Source organism: Pholis gunnellus, assembly GCF_910591455.1.
Source record: "Pholis gunnellus genome assembly, chromosome: 14".
Taxonomy (NCBI): Eukaryota; Metazoa; Chordata; class Actinopteri; order Perciformes; family Pholidae; genus Pholis; species Pholis gunnellus.
In genome coordinates, this window is record NC_136541.1 from 14,975,250 (window position 1) to 14,989,192 (window position 13,943).

The window sequence follows — 13,943 nt, forward strand, 5'->3', positions numbered from 1 at the left end:
CTTTGGATTGAACCTCTAAAAGAAAGTGCACAAGACAAAGAGGTGCAGGGTATGCGTGAACACATGACCTCACTTGACCTTTTATGTGGTTAAATCCAGCCTTGTATATTTAAATTGTTGTATATAGAAATGCAGTGGTGGGCCGTCAGGGCCAGCAAGGCCTTCTCTGCTGGCCTAGACAGAATCACAAAGTTATGGCTATTTCATAATTTAATAATTTTTCATAAATACACTACATGTATTATAATTTATTTTCCCATTAGCTTATTTTCTCATTGCACAGCTACTGTCTTCCTCAGTTGCTCTGCTTCCAGTGCAGCTTGTTTTAAGTAGAGCTTTTATCCAATCAGATTTCACCTCTGTGTCTCTAGGTAAGAAGAGAGGCCCAGGCCTGCAGACTCACAAGTGAATCCCTGTGCAGTTTAAGTGAATGGGGACGATATTGTTGATTGTCATAGTGTTCAACCAATCAGATCTTTAGTTTGACATGTTGGGCGTATTCTTTGACGTGCCAGAGCCTGCTAGCTGGCCCATACGTGATTGGTCAGTGGGCTAGCGTGACATGTTGGGCGGTGACAATCCCAATATCTGCTGCCTCTGTCGAGCGGACATTTTCAGCCCTCAAACGCATTAAAACGTATTCAAGAAATACAACGGTGGAGGCCTGACTGTCTTCACTGGCGTCCATGAATCGAGAAGGACTTCTTACTGGAACTAAAACGCATGAATGTACTGAGCAACCGTGAGATTAAACTCTTTGTTAACAAAGAAAGGAGGATGGACTTTGTCTTTAAGTGAACAACAGCTTTGGTGTGTTAACTGCTTTTGTTTTTACATCTGCAGTAGCTTTAATATGCTTGTTTATATATTATTTGTACAACTTGTTTTTATGAAGATGGATTTTTGTTTGGTTTTATATGTGATAGGAACTATTGTTAAGTCCAATGTTGCGCTGGGGACATATTTAGCCGGTGCCTGTGTTGCCAACTTGGCGACTTTCTCGCTAAATCTGGTGACTTTCCAAACCCTCATGGCAACTTTTTTTGTCAAAAGCTACTAGTGACAAATCTAGTGACTTTTTCTGGTGTTGTTGGTGACTTTTCTGGTGTTTTGACTCTGACGTGAAAGCACGTACGTTCTGCACTGTCGTGAATGAGCAGCAGGTGCTGCCGTGAGCCGCCCCACAGCACTCGCAGGCGGGTACTCTCACAGCAGCCTCGCGCAGCAGTCCTAGCTGCAGTCAGAGAAGAGAGGAGACGCACTCTCGGTGTCTTCATATATCTGCACTCTACAGTTAGTGTATTTATAGGTGTTGAGCTTCATTTTTACACGAAACAAATAATAACCGTAGCTGTGTTTCAGCTGCAGGACAGCAGTGAAGGCCCAGGTATAAAATGCATGGCCCGCCACTGTAGAAATATCCAGACAGCCTTATCTTTAAAGTGGAGAAAAAAGAAGACTATATGTACAGATTTATGGTTCTGTTGACCAAAGGTGATAAAACAACAATCAAAGATTCCTTTGTCCAGAAACTTAGTTACAGTATCATATTCTTGATAAGAGTTCGTTTGGTCTGGCCGATCAGCAGGAGGAAACAGCCTTTGGTGTTCTGGTAAATTCAAGGGTATTTCCTTCTTCATGTGGTATATAAAGCATGGTGGTTAGAGCTGATCAAGACGAGCAGAAGCAAGTGAAAGATGAAGACCTTCGTGGCTGTGTTGACTTTTTCCCTCTTCTACCTTAGTGTAGCTGAGGTGCAGCGACTGGATCCCCGAGCAGGAGAGAGCAACAGCACAGAGAGTCCAAACATCGAGCCATCTGGTATTTGTTCATGTGCTATGACTGGGAACCAGAACAACTACTGCCAACTTGTTGTCATCTTAAGGGAACTAGAGTCCAAACTGAAAAACACTGAGAAACAAGTAGAGGATCTGAGGAGAGAGGTCCAAGGTAAGACCTTATATCCTGACTTTGTTTACTGTATGTATCATTTATTGTTTACAGGTTGTTTCAGGTTTAGTTGTCTTCAAACAAAATAAACATTATAATGACTTCATCTTCCCTCTCAAGGTAAACGGGTGGCATTTGGAGCATCTCTCGGTGATATTGGAAATATCGGACCTTTTAACATTGAGATCACACTGACCTACAAGAACGTCTTCTTAAACACAGGCGCATACAACCCTGCAACAGGTAAACATTCCATAACAACTTGTATTCATAGATATACATGTTCATTTGGTGAATAAATACTGCTGTTGACTCTGGATGAAATGCAAACGACAACAGGTGTAACCCTCTGTTGATCATCCCCAGGTATTTTCACTGCTCCAGTCAAAGGAGTTTATTACTTGAGCTTCTCTGGCCATAATCGCTCATCCAGATCAATGGGACTGAGACTGATGAAGAACGGAGAGCAGATGTTTACTGTTTACAACCATGCAGCTGGAAATAGGTACGAGACAGCCACCAATGGCATGACTCTACAGCTTGAAGTGGGAGACCAGGTGTACATGAGACTCCGGCAAGACACCTGGATTTATGATAATAGCAATAACCACAGCACCTTCATTGGTCATTTGTTATTCCCTCTGTAAGTTAAAAGGGAGTTTAGTGGCTGACTATCTAACCTGATGTAAGCTTAACTTTCCCTTTCATTTGAACTCTTACAATCCCAGAAAAGTGTTGATGAGAAAGTAATCCCTGTGATAAGTGTGTACATTGAGAACTGTATATGTGTTGATATTATGTAAGTATGTTTGCCATTATACAGTGTTTTCATTAATAAAGTGACTCAAGTCTGAAAAAAAAAAATGCTGTCATAATTTACCGTAGAACAAATACGCACACTGCCATTTCCTTCCTGTTTGCAGTCTTTGTGCTAAGCTAAGCTAAGCTAACCTAGTGCATGGCTATAGCTTTATATGTAGCGGACAGACGTATTGGATGGAATTGATCTCTCCAACTAACGCTCAGCAAGCAGGCAAATAAGTGTACTGTTGAGCTATTGCTTTAAGAGACAGACATGAGATGGATATAAGTCTTTGGATTGAACCTCTAAAAGAAAGTGCACAAGACAAAGAGGTGCAGGGTATGAGTGAACACATGACCTCACTTGACCTTCTATGCGGTTACCAGCAAAGGTCCGTCTGCGTCACTGTGAGTATAAACTACGAGAACTATAAGCTAACCAAGAAAATAGCAACATGCCACCTCAGCTTCTAGTCCCTGTACGACGTCTTACTGTAGACTTTCCTCTACAGTTGCGCAGCTTCTATTGCAAAACCCGAGTCAAGCTTTGCACACAGGACACATGATGAAGGAAGAGTTTCCTACTTCCGCTTTTTCTCACACGGTGAACCCGTTCCTGCTGCCGGGGGTCAGACTGAGTGTGCATGCTGTCAGCTGTCATGTTGGGTTGAGTTCATGTGGTTTAACAATATTAAAGGCGTGAAAGCTTTTCAATACTCGAAAGTGAGAAGGCGCTTTAGGATGAGACGTCTGCAGTAGATGGTATGTGCCAGTGTTTTTGTTGCTATGTTACCATTTCTCTCTCAGGCCGTGAGTCCAAAAAAGCTCAAAGTGAACCAGCCGTGGCAACTACTGTAAACTAGTGTCACATGATCCTGCTGGCTTTTTGCTCAACTCAAATCGCATGGAGCCATTGCACGCCATGCACCACAACCTACACAAGTGAAATCTCTTCATCCTTTCCCCCGTCGTGTCCCTCTCCTTCATTTTCTGTCAAAGATTTCAGATCAGAGGACGTGTAGTTCTCGGAGCATTAAGGACAGGGGTCACGTTCCTGTGTCACGGGCACCCGAGGGAGGACAGGCTGTGACGACGCAGAACATTTATTTCTAAATGGTTAAAAAGGAACTGCATGTCCGTTTCAACATTTCATAGATCTGCGGTGAGGTTGCCGCAACACAGGAAGCATTCTATCATCCTCCCTTCCTTTCCTCCACACTCTAAAAAAGTAAGAACGTATCAATAAAGCTGCGGCCGACTGATTTGCATGCAATGAAATGCTAACGCAGCACAGATTGTAGACATCGTAGCTTTAGACGAAACGGGTTAAATGTTGCAGAGGATATGCTAAAGGAAAGATTGCTTTTATCTCACATGTATTACACATCTACTGAGCCGAACAGGCAGATCTTTGAAATCCAGGAGGAAGGTTTGTGTAATATTGCAGAAAGCACAAGATGGTTTCTGATTTTAGGCAAACCTCCAGCTCCAAATGCGTAGGAGCAGCTTGAAAACTGTATTTGTAACATACATGTATATATTTCTATATCATGTATATACAGTTATAGAGGTAATGCCAAAATACGATTAGCTACTTTATTTCAACAACCGAAAGATGAGCAGCACTTTCCTTTCGGAGAATTTGCGTAGAATAGAAAAATATTCAGTAAAACCTCTTGAATAACAGTGCTTCATCAGGATCTTCTTTTGGAATCAGTATTAATATTATATTGTTCATATTGATCAATGTATTTAACTGTTGTAGCTGGTTAAAGTGGAGTTAGTTCTAACCACTCTATTTGTAGTTCAGTTAACAACAATAATATAAATCTGTATTAAATCTGTGTACATTTGTATTCATGTTGTACACATTTGCACTGAACATCTGATATATAAATATATATATATAGATATTTTTTTTTTACAATTTTGAGCCTTTAAAAATTATTTAAATCAAACAATCTGTGAAACTTACAGGGAAAATCTCTCTTCGATTGTAAACAACTCATAAACAACCCGAAAAGTAATCTCTAAAAGTTGATTTTCTTTATGTAAAGTCTTGATCTAGAGCTAGTTACTGAAGCTGTCAAATGAATGAAATAAAAGTAAAAAGTACAATGTGTCTATAACTATAAATGACAACAAACTCAAGTTAACTTCAAGAACCTCAAAATTGTACTCAACTACCTGAGAAAATGTTCTTTCCACTGACAGGCAGTGACATCAGTCCTGTTTGCTCATTGAGTTACGTATTATTTTACATCTGTGAAGCAAAGTGAACACATTCAACCACTTGCTCGGATCAGAAATGTGTAGCTAAGCAACTAAATCAGGTTTTCGCATTTATCTGGCAGCTTCTTTTGTGCCGTCTGTTCCCTTTGTGTCTTAAAATGTAAAAGTGATCCTGCAGGGTTGTTGCTTTTTTTTTTGACGACGAGCGAACGTCTGAGTTTAAGTTAGCACGAGCTGCACGTGTGATTCCCATCCGCATCCTTCTTAGTATCTCTGTAAGTTCATCTCCTGCTGTGTGAATGCACTTCTGCTGAGAAGTCCTATTCATTTAAAAGGGGAGAAATTTTCCCAATCAAATAGAAAGACCATAGATAGCGTGTGTTGTGTAAAACTGGAGTAATCAGCAGTAATAAACAGATCTTTAATGAAAGGACTACGAGATGAAAACAAGGCGGGCATTGCTGGGCTCATTGAAGCGAAGCTTTCTTCACACATGGACCTGGACATGTGAGCATGTCACTAGATCGAATTTGGTAATCTGACCTTGAATCTCTGCGGTTAGAGGGACACTCGAGGCAGCAGCCCATTGGCCGGTCTGAGGAACGTGTTTTTTTTTTTACAAAATACCAGCCGACGGTATGTGTGGCTGACAGAAAAAGCCCCCTCTGTCCTCCGATCCACAGCCTAGAAAACATGCGGCGGGAAGAGGGGAAACGGTTCCCCCCCCCCCCCCCCCCCTCCCCGAGCAAAACACTCTTACTGGAAACCCAACCCACTACCCAAACAACTGGAATGAGACGTTTTTTTTTCTTATTCACGTGCAGGGGCCACGATCACCTACTCAATAACACGACCGAGGTGTCGAAGGCTATTCAGTAAGCATTCAAAACCTGCTACTCTTTTTTTCCCTTTTTGTAAAGAAGTGTCAAATATGGCATCTAGTGTCGCGCCTTTCACCACATGATATCTAAATACCAAGAAAAGGCAAATAATTATGGTGATTAACCTATGTTTTTAAATTAAATTCAAAAGTATTGGGATGGATGATGGAACAGAAAACCCCCCCGCAAATCTTGACATCAGTGAAGCTGGAACTAGAAAATGTTTTTTTTTAATCTTCATATATTACTTTAACTGTTAATCAGTTGTCAGTTAATACATTTGTTGGCGAATCAATTCATGGGCCACTCACAGGGACAATCACATTCAAAGCACCCCGAAATGAAGACTCTTTATGTCATCAGCAGAGACAAGCACAGTACACAGCGTTACGTAAAATGCTTTTTGTATTACAAGTCTTTCAAACCGACAGGTGGATGGCAGAAGATTTTGTCCAAAGGGAGAATTAACAATTACCGTAAGTCACAAATGTCACTTTCAAGAAAAGAAAAAAAAACTCTAGATAATAACGGACAAACATGGCTTGCCTTTCACCGAACCATAATGCTAGTAGGTTAAAGTTACTCTGTTGTTCTTGTTGGACTAGTACCTCGAGAAACGGCCTGAACCGGACCCTGAAACAGCAGGTCTGGTACAAGCTCAGCTTAGAAAGAGGCTCTTTTCACTTTGACACCAAACAAAAGTAGATCACTGGAAACTGCTAAAAAGTTCTGATTGCCATCAAGACGCGCTGCAGAAGAAGAAGAAGAAGAAGAAGAAGAAGAAGAAGGAGAAGAAGAAGTATAGGGCTCATCGGTTGGCACAGTCACAGGAGTTTTCTTGGGGAAGGCACTTGACATGGGTTTGTTCCCCATGCAGCGACAGCAAAAAGGTCCTCGTTTGTGCACACTGAGGAGGGGCACCGTCAGCTAAGTGCAAGTTCCGTGATAAATCCACTTCAGAGGACGGGGCGGGGAGGGGGGATACAAACTAGAATATAAAGTCCTAACACAAGTCCACCACAATCCACAGCTTAAAATACAGTATCTTGAGTGGGTGGCGATCTGCGGCCTCTTGGATCACACCTGACCTTTTTCAGGGGGGGGGGTGGGGGGGGGGGTAAATTGAGATTGTATTTGAGTAACCTGTGCAAGGCTTGAGTGGTGATTGATGTGTTTGAGAGCGCGTTCAGGTCTGCTGCTCTCTGGCAAAAACTAAAAAAAGAAGAAGAAGAAGAAGAAGTAGACAAATCCAAAGAAGCATATCCCCTTAAAAGTGACCTGCAAAGTGACCCCCCCCCCTACACCACCACTCCCCCAGACAGATGGACCCCGGCCTAGAAGATGTAACAGTACAACTTAAGAAATAAAACCACACAAAAACAACAACAAGTGTCTCTTAGGTTTCACAATAAGACATTCCCATTGAGGCACATTTCCAGAGAAGTGTCATATACAAAGCTATATAAAAAAAATCCCAAAACATTCAAGTACTTTGTCATGTAAACACTTTTCCAGACTATAATACATAATCGATTGTTGTCGTCGTCGATTTGTGTGTTGTGTGCAACAATAAGACAACAGTGTGAGAGAGAGAATAGATATGCAAAACGCCTGCAGGGACAAGTTAAGAAGCTCAAATTCAGCACGGATGCACTTGTGTCTGTATGTTGTTGTTGTTGTTGTTGTTTTCTTTTAGAGCAGGACACATGAGCAGCACTGGTCGCCACCACTGGGAACAGTGGAATAGTTCATCTGTCGGACTATTTCTGCAAACAGTTCGTCGACCGAGCCTTTATTTTTGGCAGAAGTTTCGATGAACGGGCAGGTCCACTCCTGGGCCAGCGCCTTGCCTTCCCCGGAAGACACCTCTCTCTCCCCCTCCAGGTCCACCTTGTTGCCCACCAGGATCATGGGCACCCGCTCGTACCGCTTCACCCGGATGATCTGGTCTCTCATCGGCTTGATGTCCTGGAAGCTCTGCTGGTTCACCAGGCTGTAGACCAGGATGAAGCCCTGGCCGTTCTTGATGTACAGGTCTCGCATCGAGGCGAACTGCTCGGTCCCGGCCGTGTCCAGGATCTCCAGCACCGACGGGGACGAGTCCACCTCGATCTCCTTCCTGTAGAAATCCTCTATCGTGGGGTCGTACTTCTCGATGAAGGAGCCCGTCACGAACTGGACCGTCAGCGCGGATTTCCCGACTCCACCCGACCCCAACACAACCACTTTGTACTCCCTCATGGCTCGTGGGGGGGGGTAAGATAGACAAGACACCTCCTTTTTTTTTTTTCCAGCTACGAAGCCTGTTCTCTCTCCCACCCGCTGACCAGCCCCGATGTTTTCAAATCGCGCAGGCTGGGAAGGCTGCCCTCTCGCTCGGTTAGGAGTCAAACCCCACGCCGTGGAATCCTCCCAGTCCGCTCTGTGACGGCCCGCGGAGCGCAGATCCGAGGACAACGACCGCGCCTGGACATTAGCGGGGAAGATTAAAGCACATTTTGGTCCGACCGTATTGTGCAACGACGGCGCTGGGAAGCGTGATCGCTTCTCTCCTCTCTCGCGCGGCGTTTCCTGCCCACATCCTCGAGCGCGTCAAAAGCCGAGACTCAGTTCCGTTTTCTTAAAGGAGCCGTCACCCCGAAAAAAAAACAACAACCACTCAGTCGGAGACATCAGGTGACCGACGGATACTGCAGGCGCGTGCGCGTGTCTGCGGCCCGGTCTGCGTGACCTGTGCCCCTCGCGTGCACGCTCACGGTCATTGCTCTCAACAAGAGGCTCTCGAGCTGCCCGTTGTCCCTGTAATTATGATTATACATGATAATGCACCCTAATTAGGTCATTAATTATCTAATTTACATATGTCAGCTTACTTACTGTACATTCAACACATGGGCCAGTGATGGAGGAAGAACTCACATCTTTTACTTACTGCGTGAAAATACTACAAATAAAAGTCAAGAAATTCAAAACATTTCTCAAATAAAAGTAGAATGTCCCATTTAAGAATCATATATTTATCATATTAATATATATATATATTCATGTGTAAACACTACTTTAATATTGCAGCTGAAAAAGTGGGGCTTTTTAAATTGTTTGAATTACTTTATATTCTGCTGGGTAGTTTAACCTATTGTATTATATAATAACTTATTTGTTGATTCATATTTTGTATTCATAATCTAAATATGCAAAGTAACTAGAAATGACAACAGTAATTAAAGTACAATATCGGCTTCCAAAATGTGGTGGAGTAGAGGTATAAAGAAGCATAAAATGGAAAGACTCAAATGAGGCCCTTAAGTACCTTAAAATTGTACTCAAGCACAATACATGGCTATGCGTACTTAACTATCAAGTAAAAATATTAAAAGTAGTACACAATATATATTTTGATGTCAAATCTCAGTCAGTGAAGTAGAAATAAATGTCAAGTAGTAAAAAGTACATTTCCCTCTGAAATGTTGTGAAAAATAATTATTAAGTAGCATGAAATATAAATACTCGAGTACCTCAAACACTTGAATAAATGTAATCATCTGCATTCCACTACTGACGTGGACAGTTGTTTTTATTTTTCATGTTAGAATAATATATTTTGATTCTTAATGTTTATTTATTTATTCTAAGACAGATGTGTTTTCACATTTTATCTGTGTTTTCATTGATTAAATACAATGCTGTGTGAATGAAGTAAAGCATTGTCACAGAATATTATGAAAAAACATATCAAATCTAATCAGATTACTCAATTATTCTATAGCAGGAACCATGAGGTTTTTTTTATCGTTTATTGTGAATAATCTGTTGTGATAATCCGATCAGATCTGATAGACGACACATGGCACCATAATATCCTGCTAACATGCTCCGTGACAACATAATGAGGATAAGAAGCCCGACCAATGCTGCGTTAATGTAACAGAGAGGCTGAGTTACAGATTGAAGAGATTATGAAGATACAAGCAGAGAAAGATTTAGTTTTTTTTGTTACTGCTTGTATTAGAAAACCTGTCATTAGATTTGGTAGTGAACACAGGTTCCTGTGTTTTGAATTTTGGAGGTGTGACTTCCTGTTGTTCACATCTAGCAAACACGACTCACTATAAGAATAAGAAACCCATTCTGTCTGAACCCTACAGGCTACAATCTCTCCGAAAGATAGAAATAAGACCCCTGATGGAATAGGACCCACTTCTGACCCAGATACACCACACATTGTCATGAAGATTGCCCTGCAGCAAGATCAATTTAATTAATAATAACATCGGTCTCTGTGGAGCTGCTCCAGTCTCGCTGACATTGAACCCTCAAGGTTGAAGTTCAGAAACAATGACGAATACGCTCTACTAGATTCTCCCCCTCACATAGTATGAGATGCCAAAATGTAGTGGGAAATAAACACATGCAGTGTTGATATGTTACTAAATATCAAGTTGGATGCAAACATCTGAAACACACAGAGGCAGTGACCACACACCTGTTGCATGAGCAAATCAAATATTGTTTTATTCAGATTTCAGATTTTCGAGTCAATTATGGCAACAATAAAATGTGCATAAACAAATCTGAAGACAGAATAGTACATTATTGTGTGGCAACTGTTAGCAAATACATAATCGATGGTTGCACTTACAAGTAAAAAGCAGTCAAAGCATACATGTGCCCCCAGCAGGGAAGAGAAACCACGGCTCCAGCCAGCAGACTGAACATCTGGCGCTGGAGAGAATGGTGCTTTGGTTCTGTAGCAACTAAACACAGCAGCCTTCCGGTCAGAAACACGGCGACCGGTCGACTGTTACATTCATTTCAAAGACTAATTTTCCAAATACGCATTTGGTGCGGCGAGCCTTCGCCTGCTGAGTGCACAGCCGTGATAGCAGGAAGAACTTCCCGTGAGTCAGTGTCGACTGTCATTATATGGCTATGAGAAAGTATCTGGGGGTGGATGAGTGCTAATATTTTTGATCATTCTTTAAATAACACGTTGTTATCACACAAGAGTAAGATGACTTGTTTTTGAAGTATTATTTCTCCCCGCTGTGGATGTTTTCTACTGTACGTGTAACCCCCCCCCCCCAACATATTTCTATGTATTCTGTAATCTGAATGAGTTACCTTTCTTTACATAATTACGCATTTTATCCGCGTTTATATGTTTTTACCTTTACATGCAGTCAAATCAAATTAGAATACACATTTTGAAAGTTTAATGTATCAACTGTGCCATGGGAGCAGCAATACTGCATGATCAAGTCTAACAACTGATATATGGATATTATTGGATATGTCATCCCACAGGAGGGGTGGAGTAAGCATGACACGGGGGCGTATCTATCCCCCTTCGACATTCCCTGGCAATACTACTGATAAAATAAGACAAACAGCGCATAGCTTTCTCTGAATGCATTGGCCAAGAAACTAGTGCCCTTCTTTGCAAGCAATTGTTTGTTTTTTTAGCTGGTCTTCTAATTCAAGAATTTAAATTAATCTAACAAAATTCCTTATAATTATAGATCTTTTTTTTATTCAAAATAATATCTCAATATGATACACATTTTTTTTCTCTGTTCATTTGACTATATACAGAAGTGCAAAAAGTCAACCTTCGTCCCTTAGGTTAGAACTCATCATCTGCAGCATTTCCGACCTCTTTGCTTTCTCGCTCCTAATCTCACTACCCAACACACATCCAAAGACCCGTCGACCTCGCTGCTCGTTTTGGCCTGACATTCAGGGCAAACTTAAGAAATATTCAAACAAAAGTACATATCTTTTTTTTTTTTCTTTTTTTTTTTAAATGGATACAGTAGAAAATAAGTTTTACTCTAAAACATGGACAATCTATATTTCAATACAATATATCTTCAAACATGATCTTGACATGTTACAAGGAAAAATTTAAGTTGGTTAAAACATTAGTTTTTTTTTCTCGTCTGCAGTGGCAGCAAATCAACTGATCTCATTCCTTGTATCAAAAAAAGTCTTTCATCCACAAAATGAACTGACAATGTAACATCATCTGAAAAAGAAAAAGACATCCAGCTCTATGAAGGAAGTGGATATTTAAAACTGACTCAACACATTATCCATTATATGGTTTGAAAAAGTTATGAATGTCATACTACCTCAAAATCTACTACGGCTATATCAATGTCGTCAAGTAATATATAGTAAGGCAAAAAAAAAAAAAGAAAAGAAGAAAACTCTACAACTACATACCTCAAATAGATTCAAATCCTTAAGTAGTACATAACACAGAAGTTCAATGAAATTTAAGAGAGTAATTGTTACTTTTACACAGAGAGAAAGAAGAAGAAAAAAAAAAGAGATCATAAGCGCCACGTGACAGAACTATAAAACATCATTGGTGTTCTTTACCTGCACGGTGATTGAAAGTACATTTGATTGGGCTGGGACCCATAAACTGTAATCTAAGGCTTCGTTAGGTACATTACAATCGGTAAAGACACACTACACACCTCTGTGAAAACACAAAAGAGACGTGATCATAAAATCCATGATGAATGAAGGATGATAAAACATTTTTTTCCTTAATTAAGCCTCTTGAGAGACGCTTCTGTAACCATTTGTGAATATGATTGAGAGAAAAAAGTGTGCTTTGGTTTGTGTAGTCAGATCTACAGGTGAATGAGAACCTTCGCGTTTTGCTTAGAAATACAAACACACAAAGTGCTGCTTTTCCCCAAAAGCGAAAGGTCACATAGGATGAGATGTGAAATTAAAAACAGGGTGACCGGACAGATAATCATTCAAGTGCACATGCGGTTTAAATGACCTAATAGACCTCCAGGTCTGTTGTTTTAAATCCCCATCAATGGCTCAACAGTGCTTCTTGGAGGCACGGTTTTTAGAGTAGCTCCTCTTTAAAACGAGGGAGAACAAGGTAACACGGTGTCAACTGAAGCCACACCCCCTACTTCACCACACTTTATAGTCAAAGGACTTGAGCAACAACTTAATCCCAACAAAAGAAACACTAGTCTATGAAAAGAGGTACGACAAACTTTAGAAAAAGCCTCCAATTTCATTTTAAAAGAAAACAAAAACATCAAAATTAAAACCAAATATTTTGGCGAGAACCCCACTTCTAAAACTGATTAATAAGTAGAAAAAAAAACAAACAAAAAAAAACACCCACAATGGAGATTCTGAAAACAAAACAATACAAAAAGAGCCATACAAAACTTTTACCTTCAGTAAACAAATAACACTGCTGAGATAACACTCTGGTTTTAGCTGTATGGCCTTGATGGCACATGACGAGGTGAGAAAAGCTAGCCTGGCTGTGCTTTTCAAGGTGCACATGTCTGTTGGTTTACCCAGAACATTCATACGTCCAAGACCCTCATTTCAGCATACCTAGTTTCACTGGTAGCCGTAAAAACACAACACTGTACAAGCCCGATTCTTTTGGCGAATAAAAATTCCTGTTAAAATCATTGTGCCGTTCAGATTTCCAATCAAATTCAAGCTGCGTGTTTGCATCAGACTTGTAAACTATGAAATATGGCTGTCAATTAAAACGTAATCATAAAGCAGAACAAATTCAAAAATAAAAAAAAAAGAAGGAAAAAATCTTGGTCTACTGACGTACCAGCACTGGATGTTGCTGTTATGCAACCGAGCTCTTTGACCTTCCGTGCATGCGGTAATGATGATAATTAGAACAAATTGAGTGATATGATTCCGTCAGACACGGAGGTGTAATGTGAACTGCTCCCACAGAGGGAGAGACACACACCGACCCCGGCACCAAGATGTCCTCTTCTCTCAGCTGGACTTTTGGAATTTGACAACAAATTCTTCTTGACGTTGCTATGTGGGAGGATGGCACAGATCACGTGTTGCACCTTTGATGTTTACACATGTGATGAGACCATCGTCGTGGACCGGCTAAGAGATGGCAGACTCTCCTCGTCCCCGTTGCTTGACATTCTGAAGGTTATGTACATAAAGGCTGAACTCTTTTGGCTTGGACGGTGCCAGCACACATTCATTTGATCTGGAAGACACGACGGATTGTACTTGAATAAAATAGGTTTTGCTACCTGA

The 13,943-nt window shown here is 41.0% G+C and overlaps 3 protein-coding genes across 16 annotated transcripts in view; 1 reads left to right on the forward strand and 2 right to left on the reverse strand.

Moving 5' to 3' along the window:
• The first annotated feature begins 1,681 nt into the window (after positions 1-1,681).
• Positions 1,682-2,804, forward strand: LOC306706172 (complement C1q-like protein 4). The gene is made up of 3 exons (XM_079173118.1): positions 1,682-1,950; positions 2,071-2,193; positions 2,317-2,804. Exons 1-3 carry the CDS (start codon positions 1,698-1,700, stop codon positions 2,595-2,597), a joined length of 657 nt encoding a protein of 218 aa, XP_079029244.1. The 5' UTR covers positions 1,682-1,697; the 3' UTR covers positions 2,598-2,804.
• Positions 2,805-6,139: 3,335 nt separating this feature from the next.
• Positions 6,140-8,408, reverse strand: LOC306706174 (ras-related protein Rap-2a-like). Its single transcript, XM_079173120.1, has one exon. The coding sequence runs from the start codon at positions 8,103-8,105 to the stop codon at positions 7,557-7,559; it is 549 nt and encodes a 182-aa protein (XP_079029246.1). The 5' UTR covers positions 8,106-8,408; the 3' UTR covers positions 6,140-7,556.
• Positions 8,409-10,350: 1,942 nt separating this feature from the next.
• Positions 10,351-13,943, reverse strand: part of mbnl1 (muscleblind-like splicing regulator 1) — a 32,088-nt gene continuing 28,495 nt past the window's right edge. For all 14 annotated transcript variants that reach the window (XM_079173107.1, XM_079173106.1, XM_079173105.1 and 11 more), the window contains one exon: positions 10,351-13,893. The gene's annotated coding sequence lies outside the window, so the exon portion shown is untranslated. The remainder of the gene's footprint in view (positions 13,894-13,943) is intronic.

Bases quoted from the DNA above. Each gene is read 5' to 3' on its own strand.
- LOC306706172 (XM_079173118.1), top strand. From the start codon at position 1,698: ATGAAGACCTTCGTGGCTGTGTTGACTTTTTCCCTCTTCTACCTTAGT. The intron at 1,951-2,070 runs GTAAGACCTTAT...TTCCCTCTCAAG, and splicing joins TCTGAGGAGAGAGGTCCAAG to GTAAACGGGTGGCATTTGGA. The intron at 2,194-2,316 runs GTAAACATTCCA...GATCATCCCCAG, and splicing joins CGCATACAACCCTGCAACAG to GTATTTTCACTGCTCCAGTC.
- LOC306706174 (XM_079173120.1), bottom strand. From the start codon at position 8,105: ATGAGGGAGTACAAAGTGGTTGTGTTGGGGTCGGGTGGAGTCGGGAAA.